The sequence below is a fragment of the Bipolaris zeicola genome (genome assembly GCF_000523435.1).
Source record: "Bipolaris zeicola 26-R-13 unplaced genomic scaffold scaffold_47, whole genome shotgun sequence".
Taxonomy (NCBI): domain Eukaryota; kingdom Fungi; phylum Ascomycota; class Dothideomycetes; order Pleosporales; family Pleosporaceae; genus Bipolaris; species Bipolaris zeicola.
In genome coordinates, this window is record NW_006912096.1 from 20,258 (window position 1) to 40,604 (window position 20,347).

Here is a 20,347-nt window from a genome sequence, read left to right on the forward strand (position 1 = left end):
CCATCCCACCTTCAACGACCTCATGCAGGAACCGGCTCCGGCTCCACACTCGTCAGCGTAGGCACAACCGGCTTAATGAACCCGGCATCATCAAAGTAAACCCGATCAATCGTCGTCTCCCTGTTCGTTCCACCGCCGTTGGGGATAGCAAAGCGGTGGTACGCAATGTACCAATCATCCGTACCGGGTACATTGATAATGGAATTATGTCCAGTACCCAAGATACCCAGGGTAGTGTTCTTCTGGAGAATAACACCGCGGTATGTCCAGGGACCGTTGACGCTGGTCGAGGTAGCGTAGCCGACGCGGTAGTTCTCTGAGCCGGTGTCGTCGATGGAGTAGGTGAGGTGGAAGAGGCCCTTGCGGTAGTTGAGGAAGATGCCCTCGCGGAAGTCGGTGAGGCCGCTGATGGCGCGTGTGGTGCCGGCCTTGAGCGAGATCATGTCGTCGGCGAGTTCGGCGTAGAGGGCTGGTGTGCCGTTGCCCCAGAAGATGTAGTACTTTCCGGTGGTTGGGTCGCGGAATGCGGCAGGGTCGATTGCCTGGCCGGTCTTGGGGGTGCCGTCGTTTAGGATCATGGCTTCGGGTTGGGCGGTGAAGGGGCCTTCGGGGGAGTTTGCAACGGCGACGCCAATGGTTTTGCGGTTGTACTTGGGGTTTTGGCCGCTGAAGTAGAAGTAGTACTTGCCGCCCCTTTCAATAATGGTTGGAGCCCAGGCGTTTCCTGTTGCCCATGGAACGTTTCCGCTTGTGCCATTGAGAGTTAGGAAAGGCTTCTCTGATCGAGCCCATGAAACTAGATCGGGAGACTTCCAGACGTAGAAGACGTTGCCGCCCCAGCCTGGGAAGCCGTCGGTTGTGACATAGAGGTAGTAGTTCTTGCCAAAGACTGCAATGTTGGGGTCGGCATAGAGGCCTGGGAGAACAGGGCTTCCTGATCTAGCACTCAAGCGGGAGCGGCTGCGAGAAGCAACAGAATCTGAGCGGCTCGTAAGTCCAGATCGTAGGTTAGCAAGTTCGCTGGCAGTGACTGGGATGACGGTTCCGTGGCGCGGGCTGCGTGGGAGACTGTAGGAGCTGGAGACCTTCCAGGTTGGCTTGGAGATGTCTGCAGTCTCGAGAGGAATATAGCCGCGGCCCGTGTATTCATCCACAAAGAGGTAGAACTTCTTGCCGTTGACGTCATTGTCGTTGGCCTTGAATACAGTCGGTCCTTCAACGGCGCTGGTACCGGCGTTGCGACCAATGCATGCAGCAACCTGAGTCCATCCGCTCACAGGCGCAAGGAACGATGTTGACCGCTCTTGGATGATGTCTTGGCAGTTGGTTCCTGTACCTCCCTCGTCCTTGGTGAATCGGTAGAAAGTGTTTCCCTCCTTGATGACAGTGGTGTCGATACGCGAGAGTCCAGCGTCTTGCCATACCTGAGGTTGGCTGAATGTGACAAAGTCTCGCGTGGTGACATACATCATCCGGTGGTAGGTCGGTCGAGTACGGGCGGTATCGCTTGGTTCATAGAGCGAAGAAGCCCAGAAAACCACGTATGAGCCTATACTAGCATCATAGTATGCTTCAGGCGCCCATGTGTTTCCAGCAGTGGATGGAGAAACCTTGACGTGGCGCTGGGCTGACCAGGTCTTAAGGTCCTTCGATTCCCAAATCTCAAGGTAGAGACTGCCAAACTTGACTGCATCTCCCCACGAGGTACCGGATCCGATCGAAAGGTCAGTGGCGAGCAAGAAGAACTTGTCGCCCTCGTTTGATCGGATGACAAAAGGGTCGCGCAGGCCTTTTGTGCCCATAGTAGAGGCTAGGACTGGCTGGCCGCCGTTCAGCTCATTCCACTTCAAAGCATTGTTGCCTTGACTGGCTGCCATGTAAATCTTTTCGCCAGCTATGGAGTTGCCCGTAAAGTATGCAAAGGCGTAACCCTCGAAAGGTGCAAGGGCTGCTGCTTTACGGACATTGGCGTTGAAAGTGCGGTTGGAGATGATTCCTTCATGGTCAATGATTGCCGTGAGATCGACCGCGGTTTCGGCATCCTGTCGTTTCACGATACCATCCGGTGAGATAATTGATGGGTGGCTGCTTGCCCAGGTGATTTTGAAGTCTCCAGATGTGTCTGGTAGGTGAAGATTGCCGCTTACATCCTCAATGTTCGTAACTGTGAGACTGTCAAGCGCCTGGTCAATGTGTCGGCGCGATACGGCAGCATTCGCAGTGGATGCCGACCACAGACCCCATGCGTAAAGGGGAAAATTGTGAGCACGCATGGTGGGTTGCGAGGTAGTGAAAAAGACACAAAACTGCTCCTGAACTGCTACAGCACTGATCACCTACCTTCACAATATATAACATACTTTGTCCACCGGGTGGGATTTACCCCGAACAGGACTATGCCAGGTACACATACTTGAACAGACACAGTGTGACCTCGTATGTCATACCGGGGTGAAGAATCTCCACGAATGCGCAGCAGCTAGTCCGATGGTTACAGCAGGTCGTAACTTGCCTGCAAGAACTTCAAAGAACATCATTCCCCTGAACAGCTAGATTGATCGGACTGTAACCCGTATTGGTTAAGGCTACGGAGAATCTCATGTACGAAATTCGGCAAGTCAAGGAACTAACGAATAATGACGCCGCACCCGAGGTCACATTCCAATCGTTTTGCGGGGTGCAGCGCATAAAGAGTTGCTTGGCGACTCGGGAAAATGACGACCGAAGCTAAAGCATGACAACGTTACTCTTCGATCTAGTCTCGTAATGCCATAAATACTTACATTCGACGTCAAAGAAAATTTCAAGGCTTTAACGTTCTGACGACCTTAGTCAGTTCAGCATTACTTACGGGGCCGTGGATATGGCACGTGACACACACCGCATGTACGTGTATACGCTGAGATGCGCAACCGTATCAGCGTCCAATATGGAGGCCATCGTCTTTATATGTACAAACGAAGGTACCGGATCTCGGCTGAGTAGTTCACCTGGTTAAGTACTTCAGAAGTACTGGTTATCGATGCCAAGGTATCACTGCTTGGAGACTAGGTTCACAAGGTGGAGGAACGACGGAGATCCTTACTCCATGGAGAAGGAGAAGACTGGAAAACATGTGGACTGGACGGAGATAGCCTATGGTAGTCTCACGTGGTCCGCATCTTGTGTAATTGCAGTATTGTGTTGTTAGGATGTTCCTATTTCCCAAGTACTTGGCAATACGAGCGAAAAGGCGTCCGAGGCTGGGCGTGCATGCCGAGATTATTTTTGGGCCTCAACGTGAGTATATTCGCAAATCTGAGTGCCTGACGCTGCGTAGAATACCCGGCACTCTACAGCTTTGTATTGCATGAGACTTTTCCATGCCTCTCGATGCTAAACACTAGGTTGACACTCATGTTGCTAGAAAACGGTCAAAAAGGTTGCGAGGGATCAGAAAAGAAGGTAGATGCACTTGGAATTTAGCTTCAAAGGCTCTTGGATTTGATCTGTTCATTTTTGATACTCAGTACATGGACGTAAGTGTTCCAATGACTACATTCCAACGGCCCACTACTACCTCCTGTAGTATGCAGGTCCAAGACCTGTGGCACCGCCGTTGAGACGGCTCAAATACTTGTCGTGGGTACTCGATGTATTTGCCGCTCCCGGGAATACCGTGATAGGTAGTTGTTGAAAATTCTGAGAACTATAAGATCATTTCAACATGCCAGACATGCATATCACAGCTCGGGCACTTGACTCCTCAGACAACTACCTTCAAGTCTCTAGCCCGCCACTTTCGCTTCCAAAATGCGCACCTCCACAGCGCTAGCAGCTGTTGCATTGGCACAGTCTACTTTAGCAGCTATTGAGCCCAGGAATTTTATATTCATCGTCCCCGATGGCATGGGCCCCGCCTCTCAAACCCTGATTCGAACGTATTTGTCCATGGTAAACGGTGACTCAACCCCCCGGGCACCAAGGATCAAATCGCTTCCTCTTGATGTCACTGTCATTGGAAACACCCATACACATTCTTCCAACAATCTCGTGACCGATTCCGCCGCTGCTGGTACTGCTCTTGCAACAGGCCACAAGACTAACAATGGATTGATTGGAGTCCTGCCTGATGGAAAACCAGTTGGATCCGTCATGGAGGCTGCAAAGTTGGCTGGTTACACCACTGGTCTTGTTGTGACTTCGCCCATCAGTCACGCAACTCCTGCATGTAAGTTCTTGTCTATAACAAATTTTCAGGTCGTTACTAAACAAGGACAGCATTCTTCTCCCACGCAGCAAGCCGCAATTCTTTAAGCCAAATCGCGGAACAGCTAGTCGGATACAGCCACCCTCTCAACATCAGTGTGGACTTGATGCTCGGCGGCGGACGCTGTGACTTCCAGCCCCAAAACGAAACCGGCTCCTGCAGAACCGACAATATCGATCTCTTTTCCTACGCCAAGTCACAGGGCTACTACACAGCCCGAGACCGTACTGGCTTCGACGCTCTCGAGCTTGGTCTCGGCGACATCCAACTCCCCTATGTCGGGCTCTTCAAGGGCGGAGACCTCAGCTACGAGATCGATCGCCAGCAACAAGCCGCAGAAGTCCAGGAGCCATCGCTATCCGAGATGACAAAGGCAGCGCTCAACTCGCTCTCTCGCGGCAGTAAATCCAACGAAAAAGGTTACTTCCTCATGATCGAAGCCTCGCGCATCGATCACTCATCGCACGCACACGACTCTGTTGCGCATCTCCACGACGTACTCGAGTTCAACCGCGTCACCGACATCGTGATGAAGTGGATCGACGAGCACCCCGATACTGCTTTCCTTGCCGTTGCAGACCACGAGACAGGCGGCATCACGCTCCCGTCCGGACACAACCCTCAACTTCTTCAGCCCGGCAAGCACTCGGTTGAGTACCTGAGTGAGCAGTGGAGCAAGTACAATGGCACCGATGCAGATGGCTTCCTCGCCAATGAGATCATTCCCGCATATGGCCTCACCGATGTTTCGGATGTGGAGATCCAGAGGTTGATTGCTAGTGAGGACTTTGCGCAAGAGTTGGCGGATTTGTTGAATGCGAGGGCGGGACTTAAGTGGTCGACTGGTGGGCACACGGGTGTTGATACGACACTGTATGGTTATGCTGTTGGCGAGATCGGTGATCGCCTTGTCGCGGATATGGCTGGAGGCTGGGATAACACTGATATGCCCAAGTATATTGCGGATGCGCTGGGTGTTGATATGGATGAAGTTACCGAGCTGTTGAACGCGCAAGGGAGAGCGTGGGTACCAGTGGATGCGCCTGAGAGTTAGATTTGATATGGAGCGCTCTTTTTAGAAACATATTGAAGTGCTTGATTTTTGTTATTTAATGTAAAGACAAAATGAACAATCTAACATCCTTGATATCAAAGTCACCAGTGACTAGCCCTGCTGAAATTCTACTTTTTCTAGCTTTCCTACACGATACCGTATTACAACCTCTCTGCGGTGTGTCCCAAAAGCACTTCTAAGCTGTTTATACCCAAGATCTTAGAGACAAAAATATCTAGTCTAAAGCTCTGCTTCCGCCAGACATGCAACTCAATTGCTGCAATCGAACACAATCCAAATTCAGCAAGCGCTGGATTGATGGGCGAATATCCTTCATCCTCTGACAAGACACTGAAGAGACAATGTGCAAATCTTCGCACAAAATCGCTCATAGCTTCTAGAGTTCTTATGATAGCCGAACCAGTATGTGAATTGGCGATTCATGAGTTGAGATGATTGGCTGAGCAAGTACGTTCTACCATAAGGGCCGACTTTCGAAAAAAAAACAGCTTCAGATAAGGTCCTCGGCGCCTGAATAGTAGCGCTATCAGTGTCCAGACTCAAGGACCATCACGGATGTCTTGGCGAGGGCGAGAAAAGAGGAATGGCTGTCGTATTTGTTGTGGATAGTCGGGCCCAGAACACAAGCTTCACCGCACCAAGACTCAGGGATGTAAAAACATGTTCAAATGCTTTGATCATCCTGTGCTGTACTGGCTTCATCCCTGATAAGATTCACCTCCTCTTTCTCCTTCTTGCGTGGAATATCGTCTGGATGAGGATTTCCCTCGTGATGGTCATCGGCGCGTACTCTGCTCCAGACAACCATGAAGAAGAGGAAACCAAGTAGTACAGCAATTATGGTGGGCGCAGCGGGATGACGCATTGTGCTTTTGATGTTGTTTGAAATTTGAAATAAATGTCATCCAGTCGAGTTTCGGAGGTGCCGGCGATCTATTGCGCCTCTGATTCCAGCTTGGAGGCTTTGCTTTGTTCGCGAGGCGTTGCGTCTTTTTACGTGCAATAGCTAGTTGAGTGAAATGTATTATTGGACTAAGGGATGCTTCGAATTCGCCAATGAAGATATTAGTAGAAATAGTCTGTGATATGATGACTGGAAGCCAACACCTGGTCTGCGTTACAAGATTCTGGACGTTTTACGGCGCGTTGGACTATTGTGATCTGTTGCTCTTCAGGAATGGCAGCTATTGCCGAAGATTCCGCTTACTTAATATGTAGAAAGAGCTTTAACATGTATTGGGAGTAGCGTAGAAGTCGAAGTGGGGCCCGGGCCTGTTCAGCTGCAGGTTGCCCGGACGCGTATCATCTCTACAAACACTAATCGCAGCCCTCACATGATCTCTTGACATGGACAACACCAAACCATGGCGCAAAATGCAAGGGTCTCTAGTATTACAGACGACCTTATCCGGTCTCTTTTGACTTCTGATTCAGCAAAGAACAAGCAAGCCTACAAACACGCTAAAGAGATCGCAACACGCAACCTTCGAGGTCACCAATATGCGCGTACAAATCAGTTCGATGTCACAGCTAGCTTTGCAGGGCTTGATGAGAAGTTTCGAGTCAAAAATCGCGATGACCTCGCTGATGCGCTGCAAGTGCGGCTGCAAAAGCTTGAAGGATATACAAACAAATACAAACCTGAAATCTTAGCATTATTACTCCAGCTAGCCGATCGGCCTCTTGAGAATACCCAAATCGAGGCACTGGACCTGCTGAGACCGCCGAGTCCCCCTCCACCGTTGACTTGGGCAGAGATCCTGCAAGATGACCCATACAGCGATGAAGATATCTGGAAGGACATTGACTATGCCGGCGACTCTTCTGATGAGGAGAAGCCACTGAAGAAGCCCAAAAGGCGTCCAAGCTCACCGCCGACGAGTTTTGATGAAGATGACACTTACGATCCGGAGTCTTGCGTTACATCAATCGACAAAGAGATCGTGACAAAGCTAGAAGAAACACAGTTTTGGAGCCACCCTGTGAGCGAAGATAGTTCCGATGTGAGCATCACGGAGTTACAGGCAGTAAAGGAGACACTGTTCATGATTGGTGGATTGAAGACAAGTCTATATGAAATAGACAAACAAAAGCGCTGTTTCCGTCATAATTCTAACTATGTCCTCGATCATACTCGATCAGCCTCTGTCGAGCATCTACTATCCCAGCTTGCGGAAATTGGCTCGCGATTACAAGGAATGCGGCAATGGACATTGCAACAGCGATCTAGCAAACGCCCGTCATCGCCTCTCGTCCAGACTTTTGACGCTTCTGTGCAGAAACGACTACTCCAGTTCGACTACTGTTTAGCAGAAATGCAACAGCAATACCTACTCCCTGAAAACCCAATACCTGTTAGTTTGCTCCAATTACACAGAGACATTCGGAAACTGTCCGCGCCCATTCTCCGCTTAGCACCAATTGTAACTCAGGTTGCTCGCGACCAAGCAACTCTGAAGGATAAACCTTTGGCGCATATCAATCCTTTCCGTCATTTGGAAGCCTTATTCGAAGCGGCTACTTTGGCGCAGATGGCACTGGAGGATGAAATCTTCAAGTATTTGTCGGAGGCCTTCTTCGAATGCTTACAGACATATCTAAAGCCAATACGGCGGTGGATGGAAACGGGAGAACTAGGATCCGACCAGGAGGCGTTTTTCGTTATGGAAAATGACGCCAAAAGTGAAACGTCCTCATTGTGGCATGATCACTATGAATTGCGCCGTGATGGTCAGAATAAGCTGCAGTTTCCTTCGTTCTTGCAACCGGCAGTAAGCAAGGTCTTTAACACTGGAAAGAGTATTGTATTCTTGAAAGAGCTGGGCATTTACGACACAGGCCTACATTCTGAGGTTCACGAGCCCAGTCTGGACCATGAGATGGTATGCGGTACCTCGGACAACGCACCACTCTCACCCTTCCCGGAGTTGTTCCGCATGGCCTTTGAGTCATGGATTCGCAGCAAATACTCGATCGCTTCCACTGTACTCCGTCAACACATTTTCGAGACTGATGGCCTCATGCACGTTCTCGGAGTCTTCGAGACCTTATACCTGGGCCGAAATGGATCAGTCTTTGAAGACTTCGCAACCGCAATCTTTGAACGCATGGATGCCGGCAGACGAGGATGGAACGACCGCTACGTACTTACAGAAGTAACACGAGGTATATACAGTACCATCCTATCTACCTCTGAAGCCGACAAAATTGTCGTCCGCTCCACCAAAGCAAACCCAAACTACGGCAAGTCTGTCAAAGACTTGGCCATCATATCCGTAGACTACGCAGTAAGTCGGCCTCCCCCACCCCCAGTCCTCCCCTTCTAACTCATGTTCTCCCTTTCAAAAGCTACCCTGGTCCCTCCAAAACATAATCCAACGTACCTCTCTCCCAACCTACCATTCCCTCTGCACCCTCCTCCTCCAAATCTACCGCGTGAAATACCTCCTACAACGCACCCGCCTCCGCGCCACCCGAAAACCTAACTTACCCCCCCTCCTCTACAAACTCCTCCACACCCTGACCTGGTTCACCGACACCCTCCGCTCCTACATCACGGAAACCGCAATCCATCTCACTACCCGCACGATGCTTTCGTCAATGCAGAAAGCACGGGATATCGACGAGATGGCGCGGATCCACGTCGAGTACATGGCGAGGTTGCGCCAGAGGACGCTGCTGTCGAAGGATGTGAAGCCGATTTTCGCAGCGATACTCGAGATGCTAGATTTGGGCGTGCTGCTTGCAAGGAAGGAAGGGAAGGAGCTGGGGAGGGTAGAGGCAGAGTTTAAGCGGTTGCTTCCGTTTATCAGTGCGGGACTGAAGAGTGTGGGGAGGGCGGGGGCGGAGCCCATGTGGGAGCAGTTGGCGGATCGGTTGGAGTGGGATGGGAAGAAGGACCGAGTTTTGGTATAGACGGAAAGGGATAGAAGATTTTGATATGCGTGTTTTTTAGATGTCTTATTTATAGTCTAGTGGTATATGTACTATCGAGTGGACATCTATCTAGGAGTAGATGCCCAAGGGGATAGAGAAAAAAAGAAGCCTCCAAGTCCAAGATGCCGTAAAACTCCTCTTCCTCGAAAAGATAGACGGAATGTTCGCCGTGATGCATGTACACATTGCAGTACGCACACATCGTATCTATACATAATAATCCCAGTATCAAACCGATTGAGTCCTTTTTTTGCTGTACCTGAGCAAAAACACAAAACTGACTGCTGCGGATCCACACTCTCACTCCATTCCCACATATTTGAACCACAGCGGTCGACAATCCTCACGATTCAACCACTTCTCACCGTCGGTAAAGCGACCTGTGACGCAACCCGAGCACTTTGGATTGTTCGGACAGTTGAAGAAGGGAATGTGCTGGTATCCAATATCGCGGAACCAATGGATCTTGTTCTTGTCTTCGAACAGGCCGAGCGCCACACTGTGGACAGGGGCATCGCCCCAGCGCTCGTAGAAGAAGCCGCCAGCGCGATCGAGATGATCAAAGTAATCACGGTATTTTTTGCTGCGCCAGAAACTCAAGTCGCCGATTTCGAAGTTGGACCAGAAGTGGCAGGTGGAGTAGCCGTGGGCTTTCTTGTTGTTCTCGGGGCGGCGCTTGCTGTCTTCGAGCCACTCGCGCGCGTTGTTTGGGTGGACGTAGTCGGGGTTGTCTTGGATAAATTTCTTTGTTTCGGGCCAGAGGGTTGCGACGCTGTCTGGGCTGTCGTAGATGTTGATGTTGAAGCCGTAGGTTTTGTTGTGGTCTTGCATCCATGCGAAGACGTCGTAGTCGACGTCACAAAAGAAATGGACGTTGGGCTCGACTCGCCAGTAGTACTGCACATCTTTCAATGCAGGGTGTTCACTGAACATCCCGCTGTTCCACCGACACATTTGGTGGTACGACTTTTTGCCCATGTATTGTACGTCGAGTGATTCCAGCAGCGAGACGGACTCTTGGTATAGGTCCATGTTTATCCACGATGGTACATCCCAGTGTTCAGCGGGGACCAGCTCGTATCGCACTTCGGCGTTGGTGGCTGCCCGCGTAGCCTTTTTGAATTCTTCGGTAAATGGCTTATCGTTGAAGAAGGTCCACGGGTAGTTGAACTTGTGATTCCACGTGCGTTCGAGATCGCGCATACTCTGAAGCATATCCTCAAGCTCTTCGTTGCGGACCAAACTGAGAATCGTGGCATTGATGCGTGCGCTTTTCGGGTTATTGGGGGCATAGTTATCGCCCTCGACTCGTCGCAGTGGCTCGGGGGGTTCGCCAGACGCTGTAAGTAACAATTAGAACTCACACTCTACAAATCAGAAAGCAGAAAATATCCTTACGGTCTAATTGAGGATCGTGATCCCAATCCCCAAGTTGGTTGGTCGGAAGCTTGTTCGGAATCTGTATTGGCGTCTCGGAACCGGGCGTCCTGAGAATCTGAACGAACAGATACAAAAACACACAGATAGTGGCGCCAGCCAAGTAGCGCACGCCCTTGGGAAGCGCCATCTTGAAAAGCGAGGGTGTTGGCTGTGGGGTTGGGACAAGAGTCCCGTCCTGAAAAGTCGCCGGGACGTTACATGTTGTGTTCCACGCAAGTGACGCGGAGGGCAAGGACGCTAGTACACGATAGGGAAAGTGGCAAATGTGGGTCTTACCACGTGCAATTCGACGGAGCTGAGGCGGCTGGCCATGTCCAGATGGTTTAATAAGGAATATATAAAATGATCGCATCGTAGAGCAGAGACACGCGTAGGGAAAGTAAGATAGCATGATACATGTCGCCGAAACTCCAACTCAATGAATCCTGACATCAACCACTGTTGGCGAAATACACTTGCCAGGCAGATATCCTGCCCCGACACGCTCATATATCGTCTCCCCAGCACAGCCCTTGTGTCCTGCCACTGCGACAATCAAAATGTAATGCCTTCGTGTCTCCGGCGATGGACTGCCTTTGGCCTTCCCCAGCACCACACAAAGCGTTTTCGGCATCGAAGATCTATTCGGGGTATCAAAGATCAACTCACCCTCGCTCAATACTGCAGCACCAAGATCGTACTCCCGTGCTGGAGCAACCAATGCCATGTTTGCGATACTGATATCTGTGTTGGAGATGTTGCTGGGAGCATTCGTTGACCACGGGGATTGCAAGTCCTCCTCCCACTCGTAGTTTCCAAAATCCGGTTGCAGGTAGTCTATTCCGCCAGTGTATGCCATCCATGACCACGAAGGCACAGTTGGTAGAACGCTTTCGGTGGGAAAGTGGATTCGGGTCAGGCTTCTGGTGTCGACACCGCGGCGCCACAAGAGACTGCGCCGGAGCAGACCCCGCGTCACTCCCTCATCGAAGACACCAAACCCACCCTTGACATACATTGTACGGAGAAGACGTTGTTGTAAGCCGTCTATAGCTGTGGGTCTATCGTACGCTTTGGTGAGTCCTAGACGCGAATACTTGCGATAGAGCTCCTGGCAGCGGAGAATCCTTTCTCCTTGACTTGCACTGGAAAGTATGTGAGGAAAATCTGGATCTCCCAAAAAGGCGGCGAGTTTACTGTTTCCAATAGTCAACCAAGGTAGATACAAATCTTGTATCCTGTACTTACTTGCTTAGCGTTGTCGAGGTTTCGCATCGAACCCCTACACCGCATTCAAAATACGTCTGATGTTCAGTAAAGAATAGCGTCCTCCGAGCAAGGGCATGTTCTTGCATTACCCACCCACGAGCATGCAGTTCGCCATCGAGAACATGTTTTTTGAAATCGTCAATGTTCTGGCAAATGTAGAAAGGGGCTTGTTCTCTACCCCCACGACGCAAGCCAACATAATCTCTGCGATTGCGTCGTTTCAGGAATCCGGAGTGATGGTCCTCGGCGCAGCTCGCTGCAATTACACAGTACGCGCCACTGTAGACTTCCTCCATCCGCTTAGCCTCTTTTACAAAGTCGCCACCCGGCCCTTGTATTACGCATAGGGAATCGATCCAAAGGTATCGTCGTCCCAACGCACGCGTGACTGCCACAGCGTCCTTGAATGTGTTTGGAAGAGAGTTCAAATCCATACCATCAAGGTGAGCTTGAAGGGTTTCTGTGGTAGTTGAGAAATGCTTGGAGCCCCATCTGTGCGACAGAGCCACCCATTCTCCAGTGTCTTCAGCTCCAGTCACCCAAAGGCGGATCATGCTGTCGCCATCTACACCCACGTCGAGCAATCTGGTCGGTAATCGTGATATCATATTGGTTCTGGACTGTAGAGAAGGCGCGCACGAGTGATTCTGATCGCAATAGTCAAGCCAATTTTTGACAACCTGAAGATGGACAGCACTGCCAGCATCTGGAAGGGCAACGAATCCTACCTGGACGTCAGTACTTGGTGGTAACTGCTGTCGAGGATCGCGAACGACGGAGAGAACGGGATGTCCACTGCTCTTGATTGTCAAAAAGGGACCAGTGCGGTCAAACTTGATGATTGGAGATGCCGCTTCGCCATGCCTAATAGCAGTTTTTAAAAGCAAGGGACACAGATCGCATTTTTTGGCGCGTGCGTTTGCCTTCAAGATTTGGTTGTCGTATGATATTGAGAAACCAGGACTCAGAACCTGTTCTTGAAATATTACACAATCTTTGCAGAGTACTGTTGCTACTGCATGATGATTATGATCATGTGCATTCGTCATTGCGAGCGCTGGAGGTAAGTCCAATGTCACACTGTTGCCAGATGAATACTTCCAGTCATTCTCATCAAGCTCTGGAGAGGCATAGTTGACCTACGTAGAGTAACGTTAGTTATTTCGCAACAAGTTACTAGATCTCGGGGATACTTACTCTCTTTTGGTAAGGAGCGGAAAGACCATGACTCGCTGAGTTCAAAGTTTCTGTATACGTGCCGAGATCTCCATCCGTGGTACCATAACTCGATGCAATCAATTGAGATGTGGAATATGATGCGGAGAGGCTTTCAGGAATCGAGTGACGTGATCCGTCGATACACCAGTAGGTCTCGTCTTCGTCCTCTGCATCAATGTGTTCCAGTCGTTTCCGGAACTCATCCGCAAGAAATCGACTTTCACCTGCAGGCTCAGGTTCAGGCTGTAAGGGAGTCTCAACGGAGATAGACTCTGCTGGGGTCAGACTGATTGAAGGTATGTCCGATGTCAGTTTCTCAACTGAGCCCACAGCGTTTTCTTCAACGGCTGCCTTTTCAGATGTGATAATGCCAGATCCCTGTATACTCGGAATTTCGGATGCAGAATCTTTACGAGGTTTCATGGGGGGTTCTGATATCGTCGTACCCATCCTTGGCCGAAGTCTGACAACGAGCAGACCAGTCCTCACAAGTTCCAGGAGATCCCCGAGTGCAGTAGTGCCAACTTGGCACTTAGGGTCGTCCGCCATCACGTCCATCCAGCGTGTCACAGCGCTGTGTACTGAAGCAATCTTCTTTCCGTTGACCACATGAATCTCGTAGAAACTGTCGTTGCCTAATTCATTGTGAAACTGAGTAACTGACTTTTCCCCATACAAAAGCCAAATGATGAGCTCCAGGGTGATGCAGCCCATGGCCCATATGTCGTATAGCCGTGAGCGTCGTTTGGTTGTGTGACCCAAATATTGAGACTTGATTCCTGTCTCTACTTCTGGGGCTTCGTATCGCCGAGTACCATACTTGGCTGCTGTTTTGCTAGGACGCATCACCGTGGCCTGGTCATGTTGCCTTGCCTCGCCCCAATCACCAATCTTGAATGTTCCTACTGATCCTCTATTGTTGAAAACAAGAATGTTCTCCGGTTTCAGGTCGCCATGTCGATATGAAGCTCCCGTTTTATTCAAGTTGTGGGCAGCTTCAAGTGCTTTCGCGAGTCCCAAAATCTGTTTAATAACGTCTTTGACGAGGTGTGCTGTCATAACGGGAGAAGGCATCCGTTTCCAAAGACTGCAAAGGTTTCCGCCGTCTGCCCATTCAAACATCAAGTAATACTCTTCCTCGCCTTTTTCTTTTAGGCGTCGAAAAGCCGTGATAAAATGGACGATATGGTCTTGGTTTAGTTGATTCATTGTCCGAAGTGCCCTGACTTCTTGTTCCCAGTGTTGCGCTACTTCTTCGGCATCATCTTTAGCCTGTATCTCCTTCACTGCAAAGGAAGCGTCTTCTAGTAGAGCCTATCCAAGTGTCAAAATCTACACGAGTACCAAATTTGTTCGATCGAAGCCACTTACAGGATTCAGGTGATTCCGGTGCACTACATACTGTGACACTACACCGAAAGAGCCCCTTTTTGAGTCTACGTTCTTTGAAATGAAGGGCAAAATGTGAGACTCCTCCAGGTCATGGTTGAATTCGGTGGTCGAGAAGACTGGAGCGTAAAACTGCCACTGTTTTTCGAAGAAGTCTGAGGCCCACTCTTTTCTCCCCAATTCCCGCTGGTCTTTGATAGGAAGTGAATCGTCATCGATGCCCTTCCTTTTCAATGACTTCATTATCTCCATGCAATCGCCTTTCATGTATACCACAATGGCAAACACCTTCTTGGCATGTTTCTTGATGAACTCTATCATCTCACCTTCTTTCCTCGAGGCGGGTGTGCCTATACCTAGGGATATCTTGATCATGTCTTCTGTGATGATACCTTGCATGTTACCTTCCGGCACGAATCTTAGTGGAGTTTTCTCGAAAGCGCTCTTCACAAGTCTGTCCGTGATCAAGGGTCTTAGCTGTGGTCTTGGGTCCGTCTCTTCGTCGGACGATGACTCATCGGACTCATTGTCAGATATAGCTATGGAAGTGTCGCTTGTGGCCACTGGATCTTCGGCCATAGTTGCAGAATCGGTGGCCATGGCCATGTATGGTCAGAAGGAGAGGAATCTCGGGTAATGAAGACGGACGACTTGAAAATTGAGTGCAAATGCAATGATTGACGCAATAAATCTTGCCAAGTATTAATATGTATTGTGTTTTATTATGAAAGTCTACATCAGTAACTCCATTTCATGCTTTATAAGATGCCAGATGCAACCTGAATGCCACGGAGCTGCTGTTGACTCATTGAAGTTCAGTCAAACTCACATAGGACATGCAAGGCTGAAGCTGAAGCTGCATCAATCCTGCAACAGGTGAGAAAGTGCCAATTGAACACTCCAGGATCCAATCAACCAACGGACCAGCCGGAAATGGACCAATCGGAAGAGGTGCTGCTGCTGGGCACACAGCCGAGATGAGAGTATGTTATCGCGGCGTCTACACCGGAGCGTCGCTTATAGCGACCAGCTGAGCTGCAGCCCCGAAGGACAAGTCTCTGAAGAAGGCAAAGTGTGAAACTGGAGGTGGCGAGGGTGGGGGGCCAGTAAGTAGTCGCAAGGCTGAACAACAGCCGTGGTATATCCGATGAAGAACGGTCAAATGACACAACTGAGAGTATTTCCAATTGCAAGTAACCATTGTATATTTGTTTACTCATATGTAGTAAAACGCCTTTATGAACGGTTGTGAGGTAGTGTTTTAGTTGCGAAAGTCGCTGTTGCCCAATGATGTTTGCTTTTGTGAGAACCAGCGACGCACAGTCCACACCCCAATCACCTGCCTATAGTAAACACTTGCCTTGATAGCCACCCTGACTGCCACAAACCTTCCTTCACACCATACCATCCGTCAGCTGCATATAAAATTTCAAATCGCTTATTGTTCCATCTCGAACCATTGTTGAGTGGCTGCATCATACGGCGCTCACAGCCTTATCCTCTACCAATAGCATGCATACATCACCGACACTCTCCCTCCACCTCCGTGCTGGTTATGTCATCGCCGACACTCATCGAGATCCGACTTCATGAGAGCAATTAATCAGCATGGTCATGACCGCGGACATATAGACATAGCCTTACCGACGTCAGATCCTCGCAGCCCTGGATAATATAGGTGTTATGCATCATCTGCAGCATGAATTAGCGAACTTCAACCACGCCGCGTTCTAGATTTCTGCCCACATGTACATCGAATCCGCAAGGAAACTTCAGCTCCAGCTTCTTCATCAGCTTTTCTGGGTCGATACCGATAACTCCAACCTTTTGCTCATAATTTCGGCAAGGTAACTCGGCAGTTGATTGTGGGAGTTTTCGTCGTTTCTTTAAGGATTTGGGAAAAGGCCTCTTAAGCATCTGAACTAGCCCACCCATTCTTGTTGTCGTTGGAAAATTGCGCAGGGCCTTCTCGCGGGATCCCACCTGAAATAAGTTCTTTCGGTCTTCAACCCCGAGGTGGCCTCATGGGATCAAGCCACTGGGCTGAGCAAGCGTTCATGTCGCCTTCCTCTCAGCCACAGGCAATCTCGAAGAGCCAATCATGCCTGTACCTCCGACACCAACAACCCTAGAGCTGAATCCCTGCGCCGGGCAAGAACAGTGATGCGCGCGCATCATCAGATCTCGGCATGCATGTATGCGACGTGGTACGAGGTGTCACCGGTCATATCTGATACCTTTCTGTAGCATAATGCCTGAACAAGAAATTGGCGCTTATAGGCCCAACCCTCAATATCGTCACTCCGTGTGAGCCACGGCTGTCAAAGAGTCAGACTCGCGCGCTGGTGTACGCATTTAGTATACTTTGTCGGTGTGGTGGAGAGATGATTGGGTCTGATCAGTCTCTCACCGGGCATCCAGGGCTGTATAATGAAAGAGCAGAATGACGGAGCCTGAAACTTTGCCCTAGCTTCCATATTGCGCCCCTACAGGGGTTTTACAGCCGTCAGTATTGGACCCCACGCTTGACTTCAGCAACGGGTGCCTCACCGGACTTGAATACTGTGCGCATCATGATTCCTGGTGCCTTTATTCGTCTTTCCCGTTTCCATTCTTGCCTAAGGTATCCCTACAGCTTCAACTAAACTGTTGCAACATACATGATAGGCCTAGCATGGTGACCATGCAATCGACCTCACCAGTAGTGTGCTCTTCTCAATCCGATTTATACCTGCCCGAATACCGAAATCCAGCCTTGCGTAGAGATGCTGAGCTAGTGGCTGACGATTGCTGCTTTTCTGAAAGAAATAACATGCAGACCCGAGTCCCGCAGCAAGGTACATTAGAGCTGAGACCACATGTACATTTGATAGCTGACTATCTGCGACAGATGCGACGCAACAGCTGTGTCCAAGAAGCGAGCAATCGCCTGATGTCGAATCGAATCAAGTACCTAGTGGTTCACCTGACGACATGCATCTGTCAAGCAGAGATCCAACTTGTTCCAATACCAACCACGCTATAGCAGAGAGTGATGGTGCCCGTAATGAAGCTCTTGGTGAAGAAACAACTGTACCTGCGAGCCCAAGAGCTTCCAACATGCGAAAGAATGTCGTCAGTCCCGTTTTGTTTATACAAAAATGGGCGCGGACGTATTTACCTCGGGACGCGCCAACGACTCAGCTACGGAAGAAGCTCGCAGAAGCTACAATAAAAACGCACCGCCAGCTTAAGTTTATACCCAGGAGTCATGTCAAAAAAATTGTTACAGCTGAAGCAGTACAGATCGAGCTCGACAGGTCAAACTATCCAACCTTTCGGAGAATTCACAGAGACCCAGTTACTACCGACGACTATTCAGCATATAGAAAAATCCTTGCCATCTTGTACCTCATTAAGAAGCCATCTAAGATCCGGATGTTTGTCCAATATGGTGTCTGCGACAAAGATCTCCCACTAGTCAAATGCAACAGCTCGAATAATCCCTATTATTCCCCTGAACTGAGAAGTCGAAACAATCATCTGGCACAGCCTATAATTTTCAGAAGACGAGACTACGCGGATGATTTTCTTGAAAAACAGTGGACAGTTCTCGCTCCTGTATTTGCTAAGAGTGAAGAGGACCGCAATGCACACATAGTTCTTGAATCTGACGAAATCTTACCTTTTATCTCCCAATCTGAAGTCACACGGCAAGGTGGGTTTGGTGACGTCTACAAGACTGAAATACACCCTGACCATCATAGTCTGGGTATGACTAGTGTAAGTATTGGCCCCCTGATCTGACCAGATTATAACCTGATGACGCTAATAATTTACTAGGGAAATGTCTTCGCTATCAAAGAATTGAAGTCAAGTGATCAGGAAGCATTTAATCAAGAAGCTACTGTGCTCGGCAGAATTTCAAACAAGCGTCATGCTCACAAACATCTGATCACTCTATTAACCACTTTCCAGCACGGCAAAAAGTTTCATTTCATATTCCCATGGGCGGAGGCTGATCTTTTTGAACTCTGGAGACGCCATGAAAACCCACCTGGTGGCGATATGATGGGCGCATGGATCATAGAGCAATGTCGTGGTCTTGCAGATGCTCTCAACAGCATACACAGATACGCGACGACATCAGGAACAACATTATTCAATGTCTTCCATTTGACCGAGCAGAAGGACAGCGACAAGAAAAAACGACTTATACGAACCGACAGTGCGGGCAGTGATCGTCACCTCCGCAGTCTGTTTGGCCGCCACGGAGATATCAAGCCAGAAAACATCCTGTGGTATCCCTGTGAAAACTCCACGGGACGTCATGGTGTTCTCAAAATTGCCGATTTCGGCGTGGCACGCTTCAACACGGTAAATTCATGGGATGCCCATAAGACTGGTCGAATTCCCGACACAGATACCTATCGTTCACCCGAGATGAATCTCAACGGAAACCCGACTACAGCCTGCGATGTTTGGGCCTTGGGCTGCGTATTTCTCCAGTTCGTCACCTGGTATTGTGGAGGCAACAAATTGGTAGAATGGTTTGGCAAGCGGCGTTTGGTGAAGGATCTGCAAGCTGCCAACATGAAGACCGACACCTTCTTCATTTTGTATGTGGATCAAGGACAGATAAAGGCCAAAGTCAAACCTGCTGTTGTAGAAGTAAGACTTCCTCGTTCTTCTCCCCTGCACTTCGATCCCTATCTACCCTAGCACACTATGCACACAGAATGGATGCGGTAAACATGTCATCTATTTAATGTCCTCTCTTTTCACATCGCTAAATGGACTCAGATAATCGAAGCGCTACAGGGATATAAAACCTGCACGCGCGAATACAGAGAACTTCTGAACATGATCCAGCAAGACATGTTAGTTGTGCAGCAACAAGCACCCACACAAGAGGATAACAATACATCAAAATCCCAAGAGGCACTCTCTTCGAATATACATAGTCGAACTCGGTTGGGTGGTGTTCGAAGAAAGAGCTGCGGAGATATCTGGCGTAGAATAGGTGATATTGAGTCTATTCGCGACCAAGAAGAAGGATTAACGCGGATCGACACGTTTGTACCGGCATCACCTGTTGCCGAGAGTCACTACATGTGGTCTTCGAAGACTCATCTGGCTAGTGCGATGAATGCACTTGAGATATCTTGACGTGGATGAGCAACCACGTGGCAGTTTCATCAGTACACGTGTTGTTGTGGTTGACAATCAACCATACTCGATTGTACCCCATAGATTCCATATCGAGAACCGAAACCCAAGTCCACGATAGTCGACTACCACTCTTCGAATGCCGTGCCATATCAGAGACTTAGTTATTCCTCTATCCACTTCGTTAGACTACGAATAACACGCCGATGCAAGACCCGAGTCGTGGCCGCCACACCCTCAATCGTTCCTGTAAGGATCACTCAAGCGCACGGAACTTGGCTGGTAAGCCACTGGCCACCCATCACCTGACATGCTCGGTCATACTTCCTCGCATCAGATCAAATCCAACACAGCAACCAGGATATCAACCTTGCATTGCGGAACATGGTGCACCGTCATCCCAGACGCAACGTCGTATCCCCGATCATATGGATATGAAGTCATGAATCTTGTCTTCACATTCCATGAAGAACCACCGAGAAATACACTTACCAAGTCCACACTCCGTTTGTAAAATTACCATGTTCGCATGATTGTGTTATATACCCCAATCTCAAATTCGATATTTAATCCCAAACGATTTCATTTTTTCCACATCAATTAAATCTCGAACGCAAGAAGAATTTCATAAAACAAAGGCACAG

The 20,347-nt window shown here is 49.4% G+C and overlaps 9 protein-coding genes across 9 annotated transcripts; 3 read left to right on the top strand and 6 right to left on the bottom strand.

Moving 5' to 3' along the window:
- Nucleotides 1-20: 20 nt before the first annotated feature.
- Nucleotides 21-2,273, bottom strand: COCCADRAFT_3819 (glycoside hydrolase family 43 protein; the record flags this gene model as incomplete). The annotated part of the gene is made up of 1 exon (XM_007712615.1): nt 21-2,273. The coding sequence occupies one exon, from the start codon at nt 2,271-2,273 to the stop codon at nt 21-23; it is 2,253 nt and encodes a 750-aa protein (XP_007710805.1).
- Nucleotides 2,274-3,792: 1,519 nt separating this feature from the next.
- On the top strand, nt 3,793-5,303 carry COCCADRAFT_3820 (uncharacterized protein; the record flags this gene model as incomplete). Its single annotated transcript, XM_007712616.1, has 2 exons — nt 3,793-4,210; nt 4,261-5,303. 2 exons carry the CDS (start codon nt 3,793-3,795, stop codon nt 5,301-5,303), a joined length of 1,461 nt encoding a protein of 486 aa, XP_007710806.1.
- Nucleotides 5,304-5,464: 161 nt separating this feature from the next.
- COCCADRAFT_92332 (uncharacterized protein) lies at nt 5,465-5,743 on the bottom strand (the record flags this gene model as incomplete). The annotated part of the gene is made up of 1 exon (XM_007712640.1): nt 5,465-5,743. A coding segment is annotated over one exon (279 nt), but the record flags the coding sequence as incomplete, so codon positions are not given.
- Nucleotides 5,744-5,988: 245 nt separating this feature from the next.
- On the bottom strand, nt 5,989-6,189 carry COCCADRAFT_92305 (uncharacterized protein; the record flags this gene model as incomplete). Its single annotated transcript, XM_007712641.1, has 1 exon — nt 5,989-6,189. The coding sequence occupies one exon, from the start codon at nt 6,187-6,189 to the stop codon at nt 5,989-5,991; it is 201 nt and encodes a 66-aa protein (XP_007710831.1).
- A 499-nt stretch (nt 6,190-6,688) lies between these two features.
- COCCADRAFT_92414 (uncharacterized protein) lies at nt 6,689-9,239 on the top strand (the record flags this gene model as incomplete). Its single annotated transcript, XM_007712642.1, has 2 exons — nt 6,689-8,611; nt 8,673-9,239. 2 exons carry the CDS (start codon nt 6,689-6,691, stop codon nt 9,237-9,239), a joined length of 2,490 nt encoding a protein of 829 aa, XP_007710832.1.
- A 321-nt stretch (nt 9,240-9,560) lies between these two features.
- Nucleotides 9,561-10,827, bottom strand: COCCADRAFT_3822 (glycosyltransferase family 15 protein; the record flags this gene model as incomplete). The annotated part of the gene is made up of 2 exons (XM_007712617.1): nt 9,561-10,600; nt 10,659-10,827. The coding sequence occupies 2 exons, from the start codon at nt 10,825-10,827 to the stop codon at nt 9,561-9,563; spliced, it is 1,209 nt and encodes a 402-aa protein (XP_007710807.1).
- A 288-nt stretch (nt 10,828-11,115) lies between these two features.
- Nucleotides 11,116-15,161, bottom strand: COCCADRAFT_92297 (uncharacterized protein; the record flags this gene model as incomplete). Its single annotated transcript, XM_007712643.1, has 4 exons — nt 11,116-11,875; nt 11,928-13,068; nt 13,142-14,480; nt 14,538-15,161. The coding sequence occupies 4 exons, from the start codon at nt 15,159-15,161 to the stop codon at nt 11,116-11,118; spliced, it is 3,864 nt and encodes a 1,287-aa protein (XP_007710833.1).
- A 993-nt stretch (nt 15,162-16,154) lies between these two features.
- COCCADRAFT_35544 (uncharacterized protein) lies at nt 16,155-16,490 on the bottom strand (the record flags this gene model as incomplete). Its single annotated transcript, XM_007712644.1, has 2 exons — nt 16,155-16,247; nt 16,302-16,490. 2 exons carry the CDS (start codon nt 16,488-16,490, stop codon nt 16,155-16,157), a joined length of 282 nt encoding a protein of 93 aa, XP_007710834.1.
- Nucleotides 16,491-17,367: 877 nt separating this feature from the next.
- On the top strand, nt 17,368-19,703 carry COCCADRAFT_35545 (uncharacterized protein; the record flags this gene model as incomplete). Its single annotated transcript, XM_007712645.1, has 4 exons — nt 17,368-17,392; nt 17,446-18,317; nt 18,378-19,205; nt 19,338-19,703. 4 exons carry the CDS (start codon nt 17,368-17,370, stop codon nt 19,701-19,703), a joined length of 2,091 nt encoding a protein of 696 aa, XP_007710835.1.
- Between the last annotated feature and the right edge of the window lie 644 nt (nt 19,704-20,347).